We start from the raw sequence: 21838 nt of genomic DNA on the forward strand, positions 1-21838 counted from the left end.
GAGTTATAGCGACCGCCGTTTCTCCTATTAAATTCATGTGTCTGAAACTGCTGATTACAACGCGAACAACTTCTCCCGCGACCACAATACTTCGTAACTGCTGCGCTATGATTGCCGATCCGCTTAATTCTACCGTTCGATGCACACCACGTTAACAATATACATGTTAATGTATATTGTCACTACAGATGGAAGGGGCTACGAAGAGCGTAAAGCTCGTTTTACTGATCAAGCAGCGCATAAACCATAGAGCGGCATCAAAACCGGGGAGCACTTCTTCCAAAAGGGCTCGGGGCTGTTTTGTTTTGTGATGCTGGCTTTGAGTTTCAAAAATTTCCTATTTACCCCTTCGGTTTAGTCCTGCTTTCAATGCGGCGATATAGCACCCTTTAGGGAAGAACCGGCTCCATTTGCGCCGAAATCCTGACCGAAAACACAGTCATAAGTGTCAAAGTGAACCAAGTAATGACACTCCTGAATTGAAAAGGAGAACCTCCGCCGTCTTCCACCCTCCCCAAACCCAGCTCCGAACCACCGAGTGGCTCAGTGACTATGGCGTTGCGCGTTCGAGCCCAAGTACGGGGGTTCGATCACCTTAGCGATGGCTTCTTTTCAGATAGGGGCGGGGGGGGGGGGGGGGGGAATAAAACGCCTGTGCGTAGAGGTTTCGCCGCACACTAAGGTCTCCAGGTGGTCAACATCAAGACGGAGCTCTCCACTACGGCACGCCTCATATCCCAGATGTAACGTCGGAGCGCTAAACTGCACAATGAAATCGTGGAGCCCCCTGCAACTGATAGAATTGCGTGAAATGTGTGACTTCATGAGTACAATCACAAGGGCAACCGTAGTTGGAACGAGGAGTCAATGCGAGATCTACGGCGTTTTTTTCTATAGCCAAAAGGACAACTTCCGCGAGCGCCCTTCAACCAGATCGGGCACTTCCTGGAGATTCTAGGTTCTCCGCAAACACGCTAGCCTTCATCTTAGTGCTTCTTCCCCGTAACAGTGTACCAATATAAAAAGGCGTAAATCGCCCCTGCGAAACCGTCTCTGAAAATATGCATTGCTGTTTATAGAAGTGAAGACGACTTTAGGGAGATCGGTGTTAGCTTGGTGTTTTTTCGCTGGCTTTCATAAAGGGTGCGCTGATTGTTATTCACGAATAACGCGCTGCAGCTTCAAATGCGGTGAGGCTCGCCGTAGAGGGCTCCAGATTAATTTCGCTCATCTGGGGATCTTTTCGTGAACCGAAATCTCTAACACACGGGCGTTATCACTTTTCGCTTCCATCAGAAAAGCGGCCGCCGCGGCCGGAAATCGAATCCGCGTCCTTGGGCTCAGCAACACAACGCCTCAGTCACTGAGCCACTGCGGCAGTAACCGAGTGTGGTTCGCAGTGAAGAATAGTAATTTAGAAATACTTGGGTGACGATTACAATACTCCCTAATGAAAACTTCGAGCGCAGCTGTTTAGCACTTTTTACTGAACAAACTATGTTGAGGCAAAGAATTTCACTGACGATTACGATACTGCCTAATGAAAACTTCGAGCGCAGATGTTTAGCACTTTTGACTGAACAACCTATGTTCAGGCAAATAATTTCACACTGAAATAAATGCAGCGCTTCGATTCCATACATGATATCGGTGGACGCACTCCCCACATGCACTAGTGATCGGGTGAACGGCGAACTCCCGACGGGGTCTGCTACTCTGCCGCAGCCAAGTAGCGGGTCTTCACTGCGGAGCACGTCTTGTGTTGTACCCACGGCACTCCACTTTCCTCCTACAACTTTCGCTAAACTATCCTCCTCCTATTCCTTCATCGCTCTCTCTTCTGTTTCTTCCTCGTTCCCGGTTGAATTGAGGGATCACGGTGAGGGACCCCGCGAAACCACAGGAGCCGCCCCATAAGAGCTGAGCCCTAAAACAAATTGGCGGCAACGTGCGCGAACTTGGCGGAAGACCGCTGACCACGATAGGGCCGCGACGTTAAGCATAAGCGCGATACTCGTCGGGACCCCAAATGCCCCGAGGTGGAAAACGCGAGATGACGGCGGGGCTTGATGCTCTCCCTGCGCTACATCGCTGTGTGACAGGAAGTTTGCGGCCTACGAATAACCCAAAACCTGCTCCACTTTCACGTAGTAGAATGGGGTGGAATTGTTTCTACGACACCCCGTCACGGGTAACGAAAGAATAATTCGATCGCTTAAAGGAGTACGATACGAAATTTTGGTGTTCCGTTTTTTTCGCTGCTATGGGCGCCTACCAGGCCACTAACCATAGAATGACACATTAGACGGTCGATCACAGCGTAAACAATAATTTACCGCATCATTCATTCATGTCAGTTTTAGTCTTTACAAAAGAAACGACGAGCAGTCACCATACAGGAGGGCGCCCGTGACGTCACCATTCTTGTCGCACCGCGGCTCGCCCGGACGCGCGGGCAAGCGGCGAGCGCACGCGCACGCCCTGACCGGCCGAGGTGTCCACCATCCATACGCTCCCGGGCAGCTTGACGTCAGTACGAAAAAATTCCCCCGCATTTCCCCGAGGGGGAGAATGGGAAAGTGCGAATGCACGGTTGTCGGCCCGCTTGCGGCGCTTGCGCTCGGCCCCCGCAGCCCACCGCCTCGCCGCCTTCTCTTCCATCTCTTCCATCGGGTTTGTAGTATCACGTGTACACCACGCAGTTATCAAGCCGCTATAACGCCGCTGAGTCGCCAACGCACGCCGCTGACGACGTAGTTTGAGTGCGTTAAAGATATAAGGCGCGTCACTAACACCGATATCAGCGTCGGGTCCGTGGCTTATTCGGTAGAGCGTCGGGCTGCGGCCCGCAAAGTCCTCGGATCGAAACTTGGCGCCGGATGCTGTTTCTTTATAGAGGAGCACTGCGGACGCCGCCGCCGCCGCCGACGCCGGCGGTGGATGGTTTGGGGTCGCTCATAAAGTGTCACACTTAAAACCATGACGGGTACACAGCAGCGCGCGCCAACCGCAGCCAGCGCATTGGCTACGTCACGGGAGTTCCGACGTCGCCAGTTAGGGGCAAGTAGCAGATGATGTCATGCCGACCCGCTGTGGACTTTCTCGTGCTGGCCGAGGTTAAAATGGATTTAAAATATGTTACGCCAAGCGGTGGTTGTTGAAACTTGCTTGGAGATATCTCCTGATAAAAAGGAAGCATTTTACATAGTTATCTCAGCTTCGAAATTTTGTTTCACCACTCCTTTAAAGAGTCACGAGTAATGCTAACTGAATGCTTCCTGGACGAACTTTGCTTGCATGTAGTCCAGTTAACTCCTTGCGTCTTCGTAGAATTGTCCTGTAATTAACGCAGTCTGCAAGCGCTTCTTCTGCACCTCGAAAGCAAACCACTGCTTATCTGCTTAAACGAACTGTATGTCGCCGTTTGCTAACAATCCAAGCACTTTGTCATTCTTGGAAACATTGGCCACAAAGTGCCGATAAAAGCACGAAGACCCAAGAAAAAAATGGGCAGACATTTATTTGTTGTCGTCAAGAGTAGACTTACCACAGCCGTCCTCTCGGGGTAGGTGGTTACGCGTTTACAGGCCCCACATCTCCAAGAAAATGTAGTTTTAGCGAACAAACGGCAGTTTTTTTTTTAGATTGAGAAACCGACCCGCAGCATAGATTGAATCGAACATTGCGCGGGAGTGTCCCAGATGTTCGTCAAATGTTTCAGAAGGCATATCACCTGGCAAGCCTGGGGTTATAAAAGTCCTAAAAGTTTATGCCGACGTTTGAACACGAAAAAGCTGAACGAAGTTCAACTAGTGAGGGGTGCAATTTAAAAAATCTAGCTCTCATATTCATAGTTTTGTTAGGACGACATCTTGAAATTGGTTTTTTGAACATTTCTATGAGCAGCAGTTGCAAGCCAAAACAAATTGGATACATTAAATGGCTGAATAGTTCAGTTATCTATCTAGCTATGACACCTGAGAGGCCCGTGTTAGGGCACAGAGTAAAGGGCAGCACAGAATTAAGAACTGAGAAAAAAATAAAAGCGAGAAAAAGCATAAATAGCATAAATGCCACAATGCAAAAATATCACCACACGACAAACACGCAGTTAACACAATGCAAAAAGCAAAACAAAAATGCGCAAGTGAAGAAAAATAAAAGCAAGGCAGCATAAGGTAATATTGCAACTGCTGCAAGTATTTACGTACGTAATGAAAAGTAAACAACGTCATAAAAGACACTAAGTTGACATGTGCACTCGGAACAAAGCAGGTATCGCTGAGCTCCAGCACCAAATGAGGGATTAAAATTATACAAAAAGTGAAATTCAGCCAGAGATTATGATGCGCAGTAATCAGATACAAGATACCAATACGTTTCCTGGCATGAAACATTATGTATTGTCGGGGAGCTGTTTACAAAGGCGTATATTGTCACCGATAAGATGATCGATTATGTGGGGGTATTCAACTGGCGCTATTGCCACGAACTGTCCGTAAGCCTATCAAGAGTGTCTGCGCGCTTTTCGAGTACGAAAAACAACATCGAATTCTTTCTCCCGTCCTCGAATGGTGATCACAGGTGATAGTTTAATGATAATGCTGATGATGACGATGACGACGATGATAGAGATGAGTTTAGCCCAGCTGCACTAGATGCAGTTGATAGCTGGGGCTGGCTGGCGTTGCGGTGGCCGACAGCGGCGTTGGTTGTATGCTGGAGTAGATACTTGCAGCATTACTCCGGCATGTGGGAGGCACATGAATTGTAAGTATGAGGGAAGCCATAAATGCATGAGAAGTAGTACTGGTAGTGCAGTGTACGCGACGTGGCAACTGAGTGTGGAATGGTTAACGGCAATCAAGTCCTCGAGGGGTACATATACCTATAAAATAGGCATAAGAGGGCTACAAAGCGACGTGCGTGCAATTATTGCAAAGGTATTCCTGTTTATTCTGGGTGATACTTGATTATCTGCTTGATAAAGAGACAACTCACAATAAGCAAATTGTACTTGTGGGTGAACCAATGTTCACAAAACAAGCCTGCGGGCACCAGACGGGCAATCACGTAAGTTGCGTCGTAAATAACCAATTTATCCAGATAGTGTCCATCAAATGCTAGATATATTGCACCACCAAGACAAATGTGGAGTGAAAATAATGCATAAATATTTGCATGACGACGTCCCCAGTAATAAGTTATATTTTATGGTACAGGGAAAATTAGCCTTTTTGCGGCTAAAGGTCTCTTAACATTGATCTAAATTCGGTTCCATGAGCCAGGTGTAATAACCCCTGAAATTGATATTTATACCCTCATAAACAACGAGATGATCATGAGAAGTAATTATATTGTGGTGAATATTGCAATCATCTGCGAATAGGCGCGTGCTGGATATTAATTTTCTTACAAGTCATTGATGTATATTTGCCAGAATAAAGGTCTCGAAACGCGCCTTCTGACACACGAGAAGTTACAAATCCGTACAAACACGGAATTTTCCCGAGAATCCTCATTTTCCCTACTATCGGGCGGACATTCAAAATGTCTTAAAACACTGTTCGTACATTTACACCAGTTTTTATACCAACGAAAACCTGTTCTATATCTTAACGGGCCTGTGATAGGAAAACGGCAAATGTGTTAAAAATTATTTTGAAGCTTTTCCTTCTTCCACGCTGGTACCTATTTTTAGCAATAACCCTCACTATCGATATCCTGCACGAAAAATAAGAATGTACTGATGAAATCCTGCAATTTAATGCCTTAAAACTGAGTGTTTGGCTATAGGCTTCCTTACCCCGTAAAGCCTTTTAATCCCGTCAGCGGTGTCATTAAAAAATCATTTCACCTATTTAGCTGCATCGCCGGACCAAATAGAAATAAACTTGTTGAGTGCATTCCTATGCGCAACAATAATCAACAAAGACCAATTGGGTGTATCCATCTGTGAAAGATATGTTACAGATATTGCAAAAACTGGTTTCATCCGACACGCATTTTCGCATCATTAGTGTTCGCTAGGGTCAATGCCTAATACTACGTTTCGGAGACTATTACGGCCGTCATATAGCAACAAAAATCACTTAAATATTTGAACGGGTGAGCGACATAGTCAGAAATATGGGAAGGTGCAATTTATGCTCTTCCCCTGTGAGAGGTAGAATCTCCGGAAACCCCGCCTATCTGACCCTCTACACCATGATAACAGTGAGCTCCCGAGGGTGCAAGCCTCCAGGTGCAGCATTTTTGGCTGGGCGTTGATGAACACTCAAGTATCATTGATAGATCTGTAGGTCTATCGGTCGGTGTATCGGGCACTACTTTTTACAGGTACAGTCGAACACGGATATATCGAATTGTTGTCTATATCGAACAGTCTGAAAACCTTCTCGAATATCCGGTGCAGAAGTATAGCACTGTTGTACGCGTGGACCGAACTCCCGATCACGGGCACATTCGATATATCGAACACTGCGCTACCAGTGTCCCCGCAAGTGCGCTTGTCCTAACGGGATGAATGTGATGATTATGACTCCTCGAGGGCGCTGCCGCGTTCGTTGAGAAGGAGGCGTCGCGCGTTGCTTCGATGGACGTCAACACCTGTTCGCGCGCTAGCTTATGGAGCAGCGGTATGGCAGCAGAAAGCAGGGACTAATGAGGTTGCAAAGCAATAAAGGCGGAGGAGAAAACGACCGGAAGCGCTCCATTTGTGGCATTTTTTTTTGTGCGGGTTTAAGCAGTTATGGAGGGTTGCTCACGCAGGGGAACCGTTATGCTTGATTTGTCCGCGGCACGCGCTTCGGAGGCGCGGTCACAAAAAAAAAAAAAAAAAACGGAAGAATTAGGATTTCGCGACGGAAGCAGACATTATTTGTCGGGCACGGGATTGTGAAGCGATGTCGGCTGCATTTCTCTCAGGATGTGTGAGCGCTATGCTTCATATCAACCCGGACCTAAACGCCAGTGCTTTCACGGCCCGGCTGTTGCTGGGCGTCGGGCGCAAAGCGGATTTGTTGAGCGGATACAAACGAGGGTTGTTCTGATACCGAAGACGACAGCGTTGAGGGCCTCGAGAGTGAATTTCTAGAGCTGTCCGCATTCCCATACGGCATTTTAAATAACACAACGGCACACGAGTTCGTAAGTGCTCGCGACGATACGCCGGTTGTGGCGGATATTACCGATGCCAAAGAGGCGAACCTTAGTAATGGCCCTGTAAACGTTCTACAGCCGTGCGTGCGTCAAAGTTCAGATTCACCTCTGTTGTGGCACAGTGTACAACGCAGGATTTTCTCATTTAGACTGCGTTAATAAGCTTGTAGACGATCAGGTGAACTTTATGGTGCAGAAAAAGAAGCAAGCGAATCTCACAGACAATTTTTGTGTCATTTTATATAAACGGCGGAGTTCGTCGCACTGGGGTTCGAATTTTCTGTGCTGCGACGAACAAATCCCTAAACTACCGCTTGTGGCGACTTTTAAGAGCTCTCAGTGATGTGGGCAATTTTCGGATAAGCTAAGAGTGGGCATATTTTATATTTAAATTATCGACATATCGAACTATTTGCGACCCCCTTGCAGTTCGATATATCCGTCTTCGACTGTATACATTGAGGCGTAGAACTTGGAAACGACAGTATGATTTCATAGGGTGCCAAGTTTTCAAACTGGCTTCTAATGAAGCTGCGATGCGATCCCAAGGCTTAGATCCGGTAGTGTGTCGGTGCCGCATAGGTCGCCGACGTTGTTGAAATTACTGTCTTGAAGTGCGTATTATTATCGTAATTAGCGCTTTTGCTCAATTTCCGGTCCTCAATATACAATGACAATACCCCGTTCGAGTTTACATGGTGCTTTTGCGCCGTTGCTTTTATAAATCTTTTGACACTCACGTCAGCCCCATGGCGTCAGCAACAACCAAAATACCACAGTGCCTGGAAACGAAAATGCCTGAAATATCTCTCAGTTTGGCATCGCACAAGCATCCGCAGCGCCTTCTTCATTACGCGCGAACAACCCCTGGTACCCTTGTTACCGTGAACATCTTGATGGCTTGCACACCGTGGAATTTTCGTGTTCTCGGGGAAAAATGCCCACCGCTGCGCTCACTTTGCGTCGCTACCCATCGCTATGCTGTGATATGTAGTGTGTGTTAAAGAGATAAAGAGACAAACTGCTTCCCGCAAACTCCCCATGTCGTTCTTGACGGCTGTATTTCCTTTCTCGGTTCATAGAATCTGTAATTTGCAAATGCTTCTGACTGTTATTGTTAACTATAATTACTGAACATAAAGTCTACGTCCCGTTCTCATGCTTGCTTTCAATATTTACTTCACGTAGAGCCTCTGTACTCAAATTATCTCGTCTTGTGATGTATCTCGCAGAGCTACTGGTTCGGCTACCTGAACTCTGCGTGCAACCCTATCATATACGCCTTCCGCAGTCCGTCCTTCCGGCACGGATACAAGGAGATTCTCTTTGGAAGCGCCGTCGAAGTTGTCTGCGCCGAGGGTAAGAGCCATGCACCGGACTGAGTTCCTCGTCGTGATGTCTTTTATCTGTTCTGGGTTCTTCACTTTACCCCAGCACACCCAACAAACGTTTCTTTCACGGTGTTTAGTAGAGAAAAAAAGACACACTACACATTTTCTTGCGGACGAAAGAATGCGCCCATTAGAGTGCCAGGAGCGGCGTTGGGTCCGGAAGTAACGTCGTACAATATCGCTAAGCAAAAAACGAAAGAAGCAAGGCGGATGCCTCGGAATGTCGTAACCTCGTGAGATATTGCTAAACAAAAACGAAAGAAACAAGGCGGATGCTTAGCTAGGCAGTAAAACCGCACGATATCGCTAAACCTTCCAGAAACAGACAGGATGTTCCGCTATGCACTGTACTTTTTTAATGACACCGGTATAAGCAATACTGGTGCAATGGGAAACCCTATACAGAACGGAAACGTTCTTGTGAGAACGGCAAGATTTTTGACGCAGTTCCTCGTCATCATAAGCTGTCATTTTAACGCAGAAGCATTCGGTGCTTCATTTGAGCAATAACGCCGCCGTGACAGAAACGCGGTGACCAATTTCCATTGGTTTACAAATTATGGGCTCCTAAATTCCCTTTGGAGGCTAGTAATTACATGCAGCTACAGAGAAAAAGAATGCGGGTTTTTTGTTCAATGAATTATCCTGCCCCTACTGTTACATCGCTAAAGCCTGACGTGAGGACTAAGATCATGTACTGTGACGCCTGCCAGACAGTCGCTGAGCACTGTTAGACTCGCAGAGTGTTAAATATCTATCCATTCGTACATATCAGCGAAGAACTATTGCGCAAGGTTCTTTCAGCAATCTGTGTCCGCAGTCCGAATGCCGCCGCAAAGTGAAAATGATCATGATGAGAATGCCAGGACACGCAACCGAAGCGGGAGGATGAAGATGATGAGACGACGCGTTTTCAGTTGCACTGTACGCTGAAATAATTGTCCCCGTAACTATCTACTTCCACCTAAAGATTATTTATTTATTCATTTCGATACGCTCAGGGTCATTCGGCCGTCACAGAAAGAACGGTGTCCAGAAATACAAAAATAAACAAAATAAGCAAGTTATGGTCGAAAATGGCAAACAGTCTGACGTTATCCAGCGAAGTTCGGTTTTGAAAGTGGAATGATCTCTCATTGAGGCAACAGAGGCGGGAAGGTGGTGCCAGTCCTTGCTAGTTCTTGGCCACAAAAGAGCCATAAAAAGGTGACTTATGCATTGTGTATCCCAACTTTAGAATCGGGATCTATCCGACGTGATAGGTAGCTAGGAGGACTGAAAAAGTGTTTCTTTTTACTCGTACGTTCAGTATAACATATCTTATCAGCATGTATTTTTATGAACTATAACATTCTTTCATCTTATTATCACTGAATGAAAAAGAAAGCCTAGACACAGTCGTACATCTGAGGCGCCATTCCTGAAGACCCGAGTGCTGCCTACTCCCGAGTTTCCAGCTGCTTGTGTTATGAAAGCAATGATAGCGGAGCATCGGATACACCTCGAGCGAAACCGCCGAAATCGCGCGCAGCACGCCTGGCATAGTCAGCGGGCTGTATTACCCTCCACGGTGGCTCAGTGGCTAAGGTGTTGAGCTGCTTAGCACGAGGACGCGGGTTCGATTCCCGGCCGCGGCGGCCGCTTTTCTGATGGAGGCCAAAAGCGAAAACGCCAGTGTGTACGATATTTCGGTGCACGTTAAAGATCCTCGGGTGGTCACAATTAATCCGGAGCCCTCCACTACGGCGCGCCTCATCGCCTGCGCTGCGTCGGCGCGTTAAACCCTACAATCAGCGCGCTGTATTGCGACTGCTTAAGTTGATAAAGTACGGCTTGTGATATCTTCTGCATGCAGCACAGTCCTAAATCGATCTGAAATACTCATTCCCTAGCATAGACGAGACAACCCCACCACTATAGAAATCCCCATCCTGGCTGTTGGCCACGCCCGGCACGTAGCTGTACGTTTTTCTCAGTGTTCCGTTCTTCCAAGTGAATTTTGTTTGCTACGTGGCTTGAGGGCAGACCCAATGCCGCTCTGCGCAATCACAAACCAAGTAATCAAAATGGTTCGCTCTAGCGAACGGAACGGGCGTTTCTCGCGACCATCAAATATGACTTTTGTTTACGGCTTGGTTGAGTGCGCACAGAGGGCGCTTATCAGAAGTCGTCCTGTGTCAAACCGTGTTTGAGCATTTGCGTGTGCTTTTTAGACGTTGAAGTTGTGTCACTTGCCATCGACTGTGTTTGCACTGTGTATGAAGAAGGCTCCCGTGGGGAAATCGTGCCACCTTGGCCGCTCCCATCGGCTCTGACAAGAGTAAACTCCACTTCGGACCGAACACCCCCCCCCCCACCCGACTGTGGTACCATTGGCTGAAGGTGGCCTGGGTACTTGATTCTATGTTCTCGTCTCTGATAGCGGCCATCAAATGACGACTTCGTGGCTATGACGGTACACCCACACAAAGTGAACGCCATGGGTGGGTGTTGCTTCGGTTGTTACGCTGCGCCCACGATTGTGCTGGATGTCTTTGACTGATATTAGAACCCGGAAGAAACTAGGGCATGGTTTTGCATGGTCGACTTGAACTCGGGACGTCCGTGGTGGCCGCTGCTGCGGTATGGATTACTTTTATGGTCGCCATAGCAGGCATATTTATTTCTACCCTGACAGGTCTTTTAAACGAAGGAGGAATTTCGAGCTTGTTTTTAGCTCTCGAAAAAAAAGGACATAATCCTACCTTCCTCTTCCACATGGTTGATGCTGGTACGGCGCATACACCGATAGCTTGGCGGCCTGTTGCATTTGTTCATTATCCTCAATACAATAGAATCAACTGCGCGTGTCTTTTCGAAGAGGCGTTCTTTACACATTTCAACGGGTTTTGTTCAGCGTCATCGTCGTATGGCAGGAAACAGGTCATGAAAAGCGAATAAAGGGGTGAGTTAGGAATTAAAGTAGCCGCGTGACCCCAGAGAGAGGGTAAGCGGGACTAGGAAGGGCGCGAAGGAAGAGAGGACTGTGAAGGGATTGAACACTATAAAAAAAAACTGTGGAGAGCTTCGTCGATCAAAAGCGGTGAAGAGCAAAATAAAATAAAGCGAACAAACCTGAAAAGCTGTTGCCCCTTGTTGCTATTCCTTCCTTCATAGCACATGGCCACCACTTGGGCGATTGGACCTCAACTGGGAGTTTTGAGGAAGAACATACCCAGTTCGCAAAATTCATAACACTGTGAATTTGAAAACTAAGAGTTGTAGAATGGTGCATGCAGGTTGAAGACTGAACGTGATATCAAGGAAATAGGACAGGTGCTCACCACCCTCGCAAAACCCCGATTCAAGAGAGGCTGTGGCGTGTTCCAGTCTGCTTGCTGGCGTAATCTACACACCAAGATGAACCAATGAAAGAGACAAAACTGACGCAAACACGTAGTAGCAGAAAAGAGGCCGTGTGAAGTAATCATTGCCAAAAGACAAAGAAATGAAAGCGAGGGAAAAGGCGCCAACAAAAAGCCCATATGAACGCCTCGAATAAAAAATAAAATGAACTTTGTGGTGAAATATCGATTGATAAATAAAAGTTCAATAATATAAAGTAGTTGGATTTTCTTGCCCCCAGTAGCCACTGGCGTAGCAGTGGAGCGAGAGAACGCACTGAAAGATGCGCCACGTCGTAGTCGTGCATCCATGGCGCGCACTGCCCTGGACCAATTACGTCCCCTCAATGATCACCAAATCGCGCGAATAGCTTTTTGGAAGCGTTTTAACCCTGTCCCGAAATATTATCATGACATTATTATTATCGCCAAAGCTCCGTCTTTCCCGAGTTTCGCTCAACCTCGGGCCTTCTGGAATAGCACCCCTAGTCCTGCATAGGGCGGTATCCCGTTTTCTTGTTTCATGAACTTAACTACGGCTAGCATAAAACCGGTGATTCCGCAAATGTGTTTTACGTCACTGGCTACATTTTTACGCTCCTCCGTGATGGGTGCGTCTTATGGGTGCTCTTAGAATCTAAAATAACGTCATTGTGTTTCTCCATGTTTTAATCTGTGCAGGGAGCAGTGGCCACAGGTCCTGTGGTTCTCAACACAAATCTGCGGAAGATGGTATATTATTCCTTTTTGTCTTTCTTATTTGGGACACAAAGATGTATAAATTTGCTTTTTTGAAATAGATGAAAATTGAAATACGCGTGTAGCGGCGTTATGCAACATAAAAAAAAAGACTCTATGCAAAAGAAGTTTGGCTGAACAAGGCTAGGTTTCGCCGAAACACATTGCTTCTAGTCTGCTGAAAAGAATTGCAATCTGCGGAGTGCATGCTACCTGCGACAGCCTAAAGTTTACGTTCACTCTTTCCATATATGCTACACAAGATGATGAAAAGCGGGTTCATGACATGAGCGTTCTTGCTAGATAGCCGCACCTTGACACAATAACACAACCAGCTGTATTGGTCTCACAACCACTGCTCAATACATATAGTGATTAGTTTGTTTTTCTAACTTTCTTGAAGTCACTCAATTGCTGCTTTTTGATTCGGCAGCCAAATTTGTGTCCACTAAGCGCAGTGCAGTGCGTTGGAGCAGGCCGCTTGACTGGAGAGAGCTGTTTGTATTTTGGCCCTTTTAAATGGCCCAACTAACAGAATCAGTTGACCCGTAGAATGTAATGCGCTAAAAATATGTCTCAAACTACTTATTTGAAATGTCGATACTGTAGTAAACGGTTTCTTGCCGGAGATGATTTATACCTGCACGAGAACATCCACACGAAAATCCTACATGGCAAAAAATTCACCTTGTCGTTCGTGCAATCGGCACGGAGATTTTTGATATTTCTCTCGCAGAAACTCAAGCTAAAATTCTGGTGAACGTAATTAATCAAATTTTGTTGTATAATCATTGTATACGTTGTGAACTTCTGGGCTCATCAAGTTAAAACGGCACACCCTTGGGCGCGCGTCATTGTGCAGAGCCCAGCGGAAGCGGTGGCTGCAGAAAGTCCATGCAACGGCACAAGACCAAGCGGTTCTTGTCACAGACGAGCTGGCTAAGCTTCACCAGTCGCAAGGGAGTATTGGACATGGCGACCCCGCAAGACGCTTCTTCCGCCCCGCCCGCCGTTCGGGGGGCTGCCGACACCATCGCGGAGGCTGCGGAAGATGGACCCGGCGCCGACGACAGCTCGTCGGCTGTCGCCCACGTGTAGAGTTGTGTTACGACTCGTTCTACAGATGAGACAAATGAATCTGCCTAATTATTTACAGTAACTAAACTAGTATTGTATAAGCTTCGGTGTACAGCCAGTTGTCTTGCAGCTTTTGGGTAATATTAATCATTACGGTGCATACACCACGTGATAAGTAAACTGATAAATATTTAAATCTGGAAAAACGGCTCTGTATGCTGCAGAACATGTCAGCCACGTTATGTTGTAGCGCTGAAACATTTTGCTCAAGATACGCTAAAGGATAAAACGGACCAAGAGTTCTTTATCTTTCACATGGTAACCATACCAAGGAGGCTCCCCTAGGTGAGCGTTTTCAACAAACAGGGTACAGCAGCGAGACGGGAACTTGTAAGCGTCAAATTCAAATTTTAGGAGCTTCGCTCAACAGAGCTACGCGTGGGCCATAAGGCAGGATGTAGTGGACGGCATCACAGGACTCCAAAAGTCACTATTTCACCCGATCATTGGATGGAGTACCCGTTGAAATAGTTGTCCTTGTACTGCAGCCGCGGCAAAGATATGCAGAAAATCTAGTGTCGCTCCACTCTCTAAATGTTGATGACTAGTGGAGCTCTTCGTGGGTTGGTGTTCAACGCACGCGCACCTCGAATAATAATGTCGCGGCGCGGATATGAGTAATTTAATCACGCCCTGTCTCTCTCGTCGGCACACTACAATGTCCGGCGCTTCCGTAACCCCATGAACGCAAGATAACGCTGTCAACCGCCACGTACCGTGGTAACGGTACAATGCTCCCCGGGAAAACCAAGAACGGTCTCCCACCGCGCAAGCAGCTCCAAACTGGTTGGCCAGAAATTCCCGCTCAAACGGCGTGTGCAGTGGGAATGTAACCACGCTGTCTTGTTGCGCTCCTGCCTCGTGGTATTCGGGGTCCTGACGGGCATCGCGCTTACGCTTAGTGACGGCGGCCTGATCATCTATGGTTGTCTGTTGCCACCCCCTTCGTGTGCAATGCCGCTTCTGCTCAATCCGGAACTCGAGGAAGGCACGCTGTTCATCCTCGCTCGGCACCAGACATGTCCTACCGATAATGCGACCAGAACGCAAATGCTAAAAGTCCCTACACGTTATATCACGTCACCGCAGACACACCACATTGTAGGCACCTGACTGCGAAAAGAGCGCCTGCGGCGAACAGGTAAGCTGGATGATAAGGGTGCGGCGACGGGAGTAGGAAATATATAGGTATAGGAAAGTATAGGAAAGTTCATAAGTATATACATAAGCAAAGTCATTGCCTAATGATGAGCCGTGTGAAGTGTCGGCGCCTTTCACAAACTCTCCTGTGACATCAAGACCTCCTTCTCGCGCCAGCAGGGCAGGTTTGCGACCAGGGCATCCAAAAACCCGCTGGCTTCTGCTTCCCTAGCCTGAATACGTTTTGTCTTACCACCGGTGTACCGGAACCTACCAAACTGCACCAAGCCACTGTCACCATTTAACCTTGGGAAATTCCTGGCAATTCCTTGATGGAAGAAATAAATGTTCCTATCGTCAAGGGCACAGCTACTTCGCCTGCGCCTTCGCCATTTCAGAAATTCGTTCTCTCGGAGCACATCGGTACTACCTCTGCACGCTCTTTTCAAAGCTTTTAAACACATTATTGGGGTGTAACCCGCCGAAACTATACTTGGGCGATGAGGCGCACCGTGGTGGAGGGCTCCGGAATAATTTTGACCACTTGGGGATCTTTAACGCGTGCTGAAATCTCGATACACAGTTGTTTTGCTTTCCGCCTCCGTCTGAAAAGCTTCCGCCGTGGTCTGCTTTTCGACGGAGTGAAAAGCAAAACACCCGTGCATCTAGATTTCAGCGCGCGGTAAAGAACGCATAGTACGCAACATAGACAATATAGCTTACACGGTGGGCCTCTTTATTGACTTTTCCAAGGCATTCGACTCTTTAAATCATGAAATTCTGGGATATAAAGTTTACGTATGTGGTTTTCGCGGAAAATCTTTGGAGCTGCTTAAATCATATCTAAACAATCGCCAGCAATAAGTATGTTTGCAGGGTTCGCAGTCATCATTTTTACCTATTTCAAGAGGTGCACCCCAAGGCAGAATTTAGGTCCCCTCCTGTTTAACGTGTACATGAATGATCTCGTCAATATCGATAAAACTGCAAAATTTATAATATAAGCTGACGACAGCACCATACTATTTTCTGGTATGAATGTAAATGAATGGGTATGTAAATGTAACAAAGCACTTTCAAAGTTGTCCTTATGGTCAAGCCTCAATGAAATAACGATAAATCCCCTTAAAACTAAAGTTTGCATATTTCATGCAAGGGGGAAATCTGTTGAACTTTCATCCCCTATTTTATATGAAGGTCAGAAAAATGCTGTAGTAAATGAACACCAAATATCCGGCGTCACCTTTTCCTCTCACCTAAGCTGAGATTCGCATGTAGAAGAGGTGTGCAGAAAGTTGCCATCACCTACCAAAGCGTTGTCACGCTGCCAACACCTGCTTCCGTCGAATGTAAAACTCCAGGTTCATTACGCGCTATTTGCACCCAATGTATATTTCTACAGCCTTGTCTGGACGATCGCAACCAAAAATAACATAAATAATTTTTTTCTTTTGCAAAAAAAGGTCTTTCGACATTATGCAAACATTCCTTACTGGTGCCGACCAAAACCGTCTTCCAAGAGTACAATATCGTATGGGTTCAAAACTTATACAAATTTCGGGTTTTACGAATCTTTCATTTTTACACACCTATAAGCAGTGCCTCGTGGTATTATCAGAAGTACATCAAACAATATAACGCGCATACACGACATGCCTTATCTTGGTATGTGCCTCGTTTCCGCACTTTGTTCAAGTCACAATTACTTCACTTTACGCTGCCATCAATTCGGAATGAATCTTCTGAATTAAATTGTTCCACACACCGACAGTTACGCGAACTATTTGCATCTATGTTGTGAGCAACAGCTTTCACGGTGTGATCCTTAGGAAGGTGGACATATGTTTTCCTTGTAGGCATCGGTTTATTACGGTTATGTTCTTATTCCATTTCTGCCATCTTTGTGCCACATATCTTTTTGCCATCTTTATGCCACTTCTGTCCACTATTTTTTGTATACTCACCCAATAAAACCTCGACTTACAGTATTTTTTCAACATGTCGAGTTTTATGTTGTTAATAGTTATACGATTAAGTTGATCATGCTATGCTTGTAGTCAATCATTGCTGTTTTAATGAATCGTTAATCATACTCCATTATGCTGTGTTTGTTGTGAATTGTATGTTGCCATGTTCAACACTGTCTTAAGCCATTCTGCAACAATGTTCATATACACCTCATGTACAAATGTGCTGTAAACGTCATATGCTGCAAATCGTAACGGTCTTCAGGGACCAGTCAAGCTGCCTAGAGCGACTTTTAGCCCTGAAGGACCGTCCATACTTTCCTGGAAAAATAAATATTGATTGATTGATTGATTGATTGATTGATTGATTGATTGATTGATTGGAGTAGAACTTGCGTGCTTGCTCTCGACATAGGAACGCCTCAGCCACTTTCCCACAAACGGCGCATACCCTCGGACGTACGAAGGGTAGCGACCTTCGCTTTTGCTTTGTCGAACCGACGGTGTACACTCCGGGACATTGAAAACTTCCGTAGGGGTTGCATATAAAGCTTCGCTGTGAGATCATCGCGTACTTCCGAGCAATTAGCATCTGAACTGTGGCACATCTTCCTGAAGTCAGCGGGATCCTTGGGTCTCCGAAAGTGCAATTTCAGAAAATTTCTTTTGGTTTGCACTCAACACAAGAATAAGTTCAAAGTTCAAAGTTCAAAGTTCATTTATTCAGCATTGTACTCTCATACAAAGGGGAAATAATAAGGGCAGAAACAAAAAGCTGCTAAGAAGCAACTTGACAGGGTTTCTGCCCCGTTTTTGACAGCAAAAGAACAGCAGAAAAATGAATACAAATGGTTGAACTGTTTTGGATAAAAAGAGCATACACTAAAGAATAATTGTCACGTGGATGCATCTGAATACAAATAAAAATGTACATAAGCAATCATATGTACACTGGGATATACATATATAATAAGAAAGTAGATACAAACACACAATACATATACATACACCCGATTAAAATATTACAAATATTTGTTTAATGTACCTGACGCAGTGGTAGGTACTAATGAACATCCGTACCAAATGGAAAAACAAACAGCCTGTGTAGTAAAAAACATACAGCCAGAGAAATAATAGGTCCATGTAACAAACTAAAAGAGAACATTTTCGGTGAACGAACAGCGAAAACAAAATTGCATAATACGAAATGTTTCGGAGAGAAATCCATTCAAAAGAATATAATTTCGGTGTGCGTGGCTGTCACAAATGTATTAGTGTCATAAGCGAATACCCATTTCTATGACGTGTTCTTTCCATTTTCTGGTGGAGATAATATTTATGTGGATATTTTTGCTTGCTAAATTATTTAAGAGACTGGGCATACAGTACTGTAGCCTGCGAAATCCATGGTTTGTACGTGAGAAAGGAGTCATCCAAGGATTTTTATGCCTGATATTATATATAACTTCCAAAGGTGGTGTAAGGTTGGATAAAGTGAGGAAACATTTGTTATTGTAATGGACAGCCTGTTTGTATTTCATCCCAAGATTATAATTATATAAGCTCGGCAGAGGCACCACGTCAAATTCTGAAAAAAGTTCTGCAGTGTGGGCGTCGTATGAAACGTTTGCAATATGGCGAAGCGCTTTCTTTTGCAGTAAAAATAATTTAGTTATATTTGCTTGAGATGTGGTGCCCCATACAAGATGGCAGTAATTTAGGTGGGGGCTGAAAAGTGCGTTGTATAGGAGCAGTTTCGTTTTTGTGGGGATAACATGTCGCAGTCTGGAAAGAATACCGCAAGCCTTAGCCAAGCTTCCTCCTACGCGTTGAACGTGTGTATCCCAAAATAAATGTTCATTGAAAGTTACTCCCAGGGTTTTGACTTCTTTTACAACCTCTACTTTCTCGGATCCAAGATATAGGTTCAAATCCGAAGTAATGTTTTTTTGTGCAGTAGAAAATAGTACAGCTTTCGTTTTTCTTATGTTTATTTCAAGGGAGTTTAACTCACACCACTTCAGCAAATTTTTAAGGGTCATATTGGCTGAGTTTGAAAGTTCATTTAGGTCATCAGACTGAAAAAAGAGGCTGGTATCGTCAGCGTAGACGACATAATGGGCACCTTCACTAATATTGAATATATCATTTATAAAAATATTAAATAAAATAGGACCGAGAATGCTACCTTGCGGAACTCCCGCTGTTACGTTCCTTAGCGAAGATCTAGTTTCTTTGATCCTGACACATTGTTTCCTGAAATTCAGAAAAGACTTTATAAGTTCTAGAGTAACGCCACGAAAACCGTAGTGTTCTAGCTTGGTTAGCATAATTTCATGATTTATCCTGTCAAAAGCTTTTGACAAATCGATAAAAATGCCTAAAGTAATTTTTTTATTTTCGAATCCGGTAAGTATGTGTTCTTTTTGAGTTAGCAGGGCGAGTTCTGTAGACATACCTCTTCGGAAGCCAAATTGTTTCGGTGATATGATGCAATGTTTCTCACAGAAGGACACAATGCGGTTACAAATTATTTTTTCCAATCCTTTGGATATTACAGGCAATATAGAAATAGGTCGATAATTGCCAAATTCATTTTGGTTTCCAGATTTAAACAACACCGTAACTGAGGCGTGCTGCATATTTTTTGGAAAAGCACCCGTGGATAGAGATAGGTTGAAAATATGCCAAAGCACGGGCACCAACAGGTCAAGTACAAATTTTAGCGGTTTTATTTGAAGGTCATCAATATCGCGCGCTGTGCTATTCTTTAGGGACATGAAGACTGAATAAACCTCAGAGGGAGTAGTTGGCTCAAAAAAGGCCGAGTAACTGTTTGGTGGACCCAAAAACTGTTTCGAACCACTTGTATTAAGACTTGGCACTAAGGTTGTAAAATATGTATTGAAACTGTTTGCCAGCTCGACACCCTGTATCGTTCTATCACCGATTAATAATTCAAGTTTTTCAGCCTGCCTTGACCCACGGTTTAGGAGCTTGTTTATTTCACGCCATATGACGTCATTACGGGAGCGAGAAAAAATATTGTCAAAGTAAGTTTTCTTCGCCTTACGCAGGAACTTCGACACAAAATTGCGATACTTCTTAAAAGTTTTGAAATCATCCGGCTTCTTTGTTTTGATGAACTTCGAAAAAAGGGAGTTTTTCTTTCTGATAATTTCAAGGCATTCATTTGTTAACCATGCTTTCCTTATTTTTTTAGATGTTCGTACTGTCTTTAGATTAAAGCAGTCATGATAAATTTTCTTAAGACTATGCATTAACGTGTCATAAGCCTCGTCTGCCCTATTTAATTGAAATACTGAGTTCCAGTTTGTTCTTTCTATTTCCCTCCGGAACTTTACTAAATTTTTGGTACTGGTGTCTTGCACACTGTGTAATTGGAGATCAGCTTTTACTTTTCCGAGTGTTTCGTTGCGCTTATGAAACATGTAGATGGGAAAATGATCGCTCAAGTCCCAATTATAGTACCAGATACTATGCTATCAGACATGTTATTTGTCACAAACAAGTCCAACAGGCTTTCAGAGTGGCAGGTGATACGCGTAGGCTGCGTAATCACATTCTTGCACGAAAAAGAATCGAGTAGCAACAGCAAATCTAGAGATATTTTTGTGCACTGCAAAAGATCAATATTGTAGTCACCACCTATTACTATATCTAGGTTGTTAAGAGACACAAAAGAAAGCAGCTTTTCCAGAAAAGAGTAAAATTGATCCGTTTTCCCATCGGGTGGGCGGTAAACGACCGACAAAATTAATCTATTGCATTGCAGGGTCAGAACTTCAAAATCTGATGTTATGGTTGAAAAATCTGCTAGCATGCTGCATGCCAGCTCATTTGACACCAGCTGCATGACACCCCCGCCGCGTCGAGATGATCTATTCAAGAAAAAACTATTGAAGCCAGGTAGACGGAACACTTCGTTTTCACACGTGTACCAAGTTTCGGTGAGCATGACTACTTGAAAATTAAAGTGAAACTCGTTTAGAAAAATGGTAAGGTCGTCGTCTTTATTGCGTGCAGACTGCGCATTGCAGTGCAAGAAGGAAAGATAGCGACCATCACTAGGATACTTGATATCGGCAGGTGACGCCATCGTCGAGAAGAAAAAAAAAAAAAACCTCACGTACGCCTTAACACTACATTATCCACAAGGAGTGGACGGGACGGGAGTGGTATCACGCGGGAGTGGTCGGGAGGGGACGGGAGTGGTATCGCGCATCTTTCCCAGATCTGCTTCACAAGTGATTTGAATGGCCCTTGAAGATTCCGTTTTCCGAGCAAAGACCTTGCCGCCTATTGACCATGCGAAGCGCCAGTTCAGTTCTCTTTTCTTTGCAATTGTCATTCCCAACAGTTTCTTTAGTTTCGGGCAGAGGTGTTCATTTACATAAACTGGCTGCTTCGATGCAAAACCCAAGTCTTCCGTGTTAAATCTTGCCTTTTGTGCCTTACGAATGACAGCGTCGCGCTTTTGCTGTCTTTGAAAGACGACAACAATGTTTGGGTCTGCAGAATCATTTCGTACTGGAACACGGTGGCAGATTTCAACATCCTGTTCGGTTATCGGCTCCCCGATCGCCTCTCCAACCTTGCTCAGCACTTCAATCAAACTTTCCTTGTCGTTCTGGGGAACGCCCTTAATTTCCAGATTTTTCTTTCGCGAGTACTGATCCTGGGCAGTGATCCGCAACGAATCTTCATGCACCCTCGCCTTCAAAGTTGCGAGCTCGAGCGCCAAGGCCTCGTGGGAAGCCCTTAGATCGGCGTTTTCCTTTTTCATATCACTACACTCTTTTTTCATAGCATCGTAATCCTTGCTGATGAATTCTACGCTGTTTTTCAGCTCTCTGATTTCTTTTCGTAGTTCTCGCTTAAGATCAGCAAGTTCGGTACC

General features: G+C 45.2%; 1 protein-coding gene across 1 annotated transcript in view; it reads left to right on the forward strand.

Moving 5' to 3' along the window:
- Positions 1–17246, forward strand: part of LOC144168908 (melatonin receptor type 1C-like) — a 36091-nt gene extending 18845 nt beyond the window's left edge. Inside the window, exons 3-5 of the mRNA XM_077697905.1 lie at positions 8394–8520; positions 12617–12667; positions 13536–17246. Coding sequence (XP_077554031.1) covers positions 8394–8520; positions 12617–12667; positions 13536–13771 — 414 coding nt within the window. The 3' untranslated portion in view covers positions 13772–17246. The remainder of the gene's footprint in view (positions 1–8393; positions 8521–12616; positions 12668–13535) is intronic.
- Positions 17247–21838: the final 4592 nt, after the last annotated feature.

The sequence above is a fragment of the Haemaphysalis longicornis genome, unplaced genomic scaffold, assembly GCF_048455015.1.
Source record: "Haemaphysalis longicornis isolate Haplotype H1 unplaced genomic scaffold, Haemaphysalis longicornis Haplotype H1 scaffold_2, whole genome shotgun sequence".
Taxonomy (NCBI): domain Eukaryota; kingdom Metazoa; phylum Arthropoda; class Arachnida; order Ixodida; family Ixodidae; genus Haemaphysalis; species Haemaphysalis longicornis.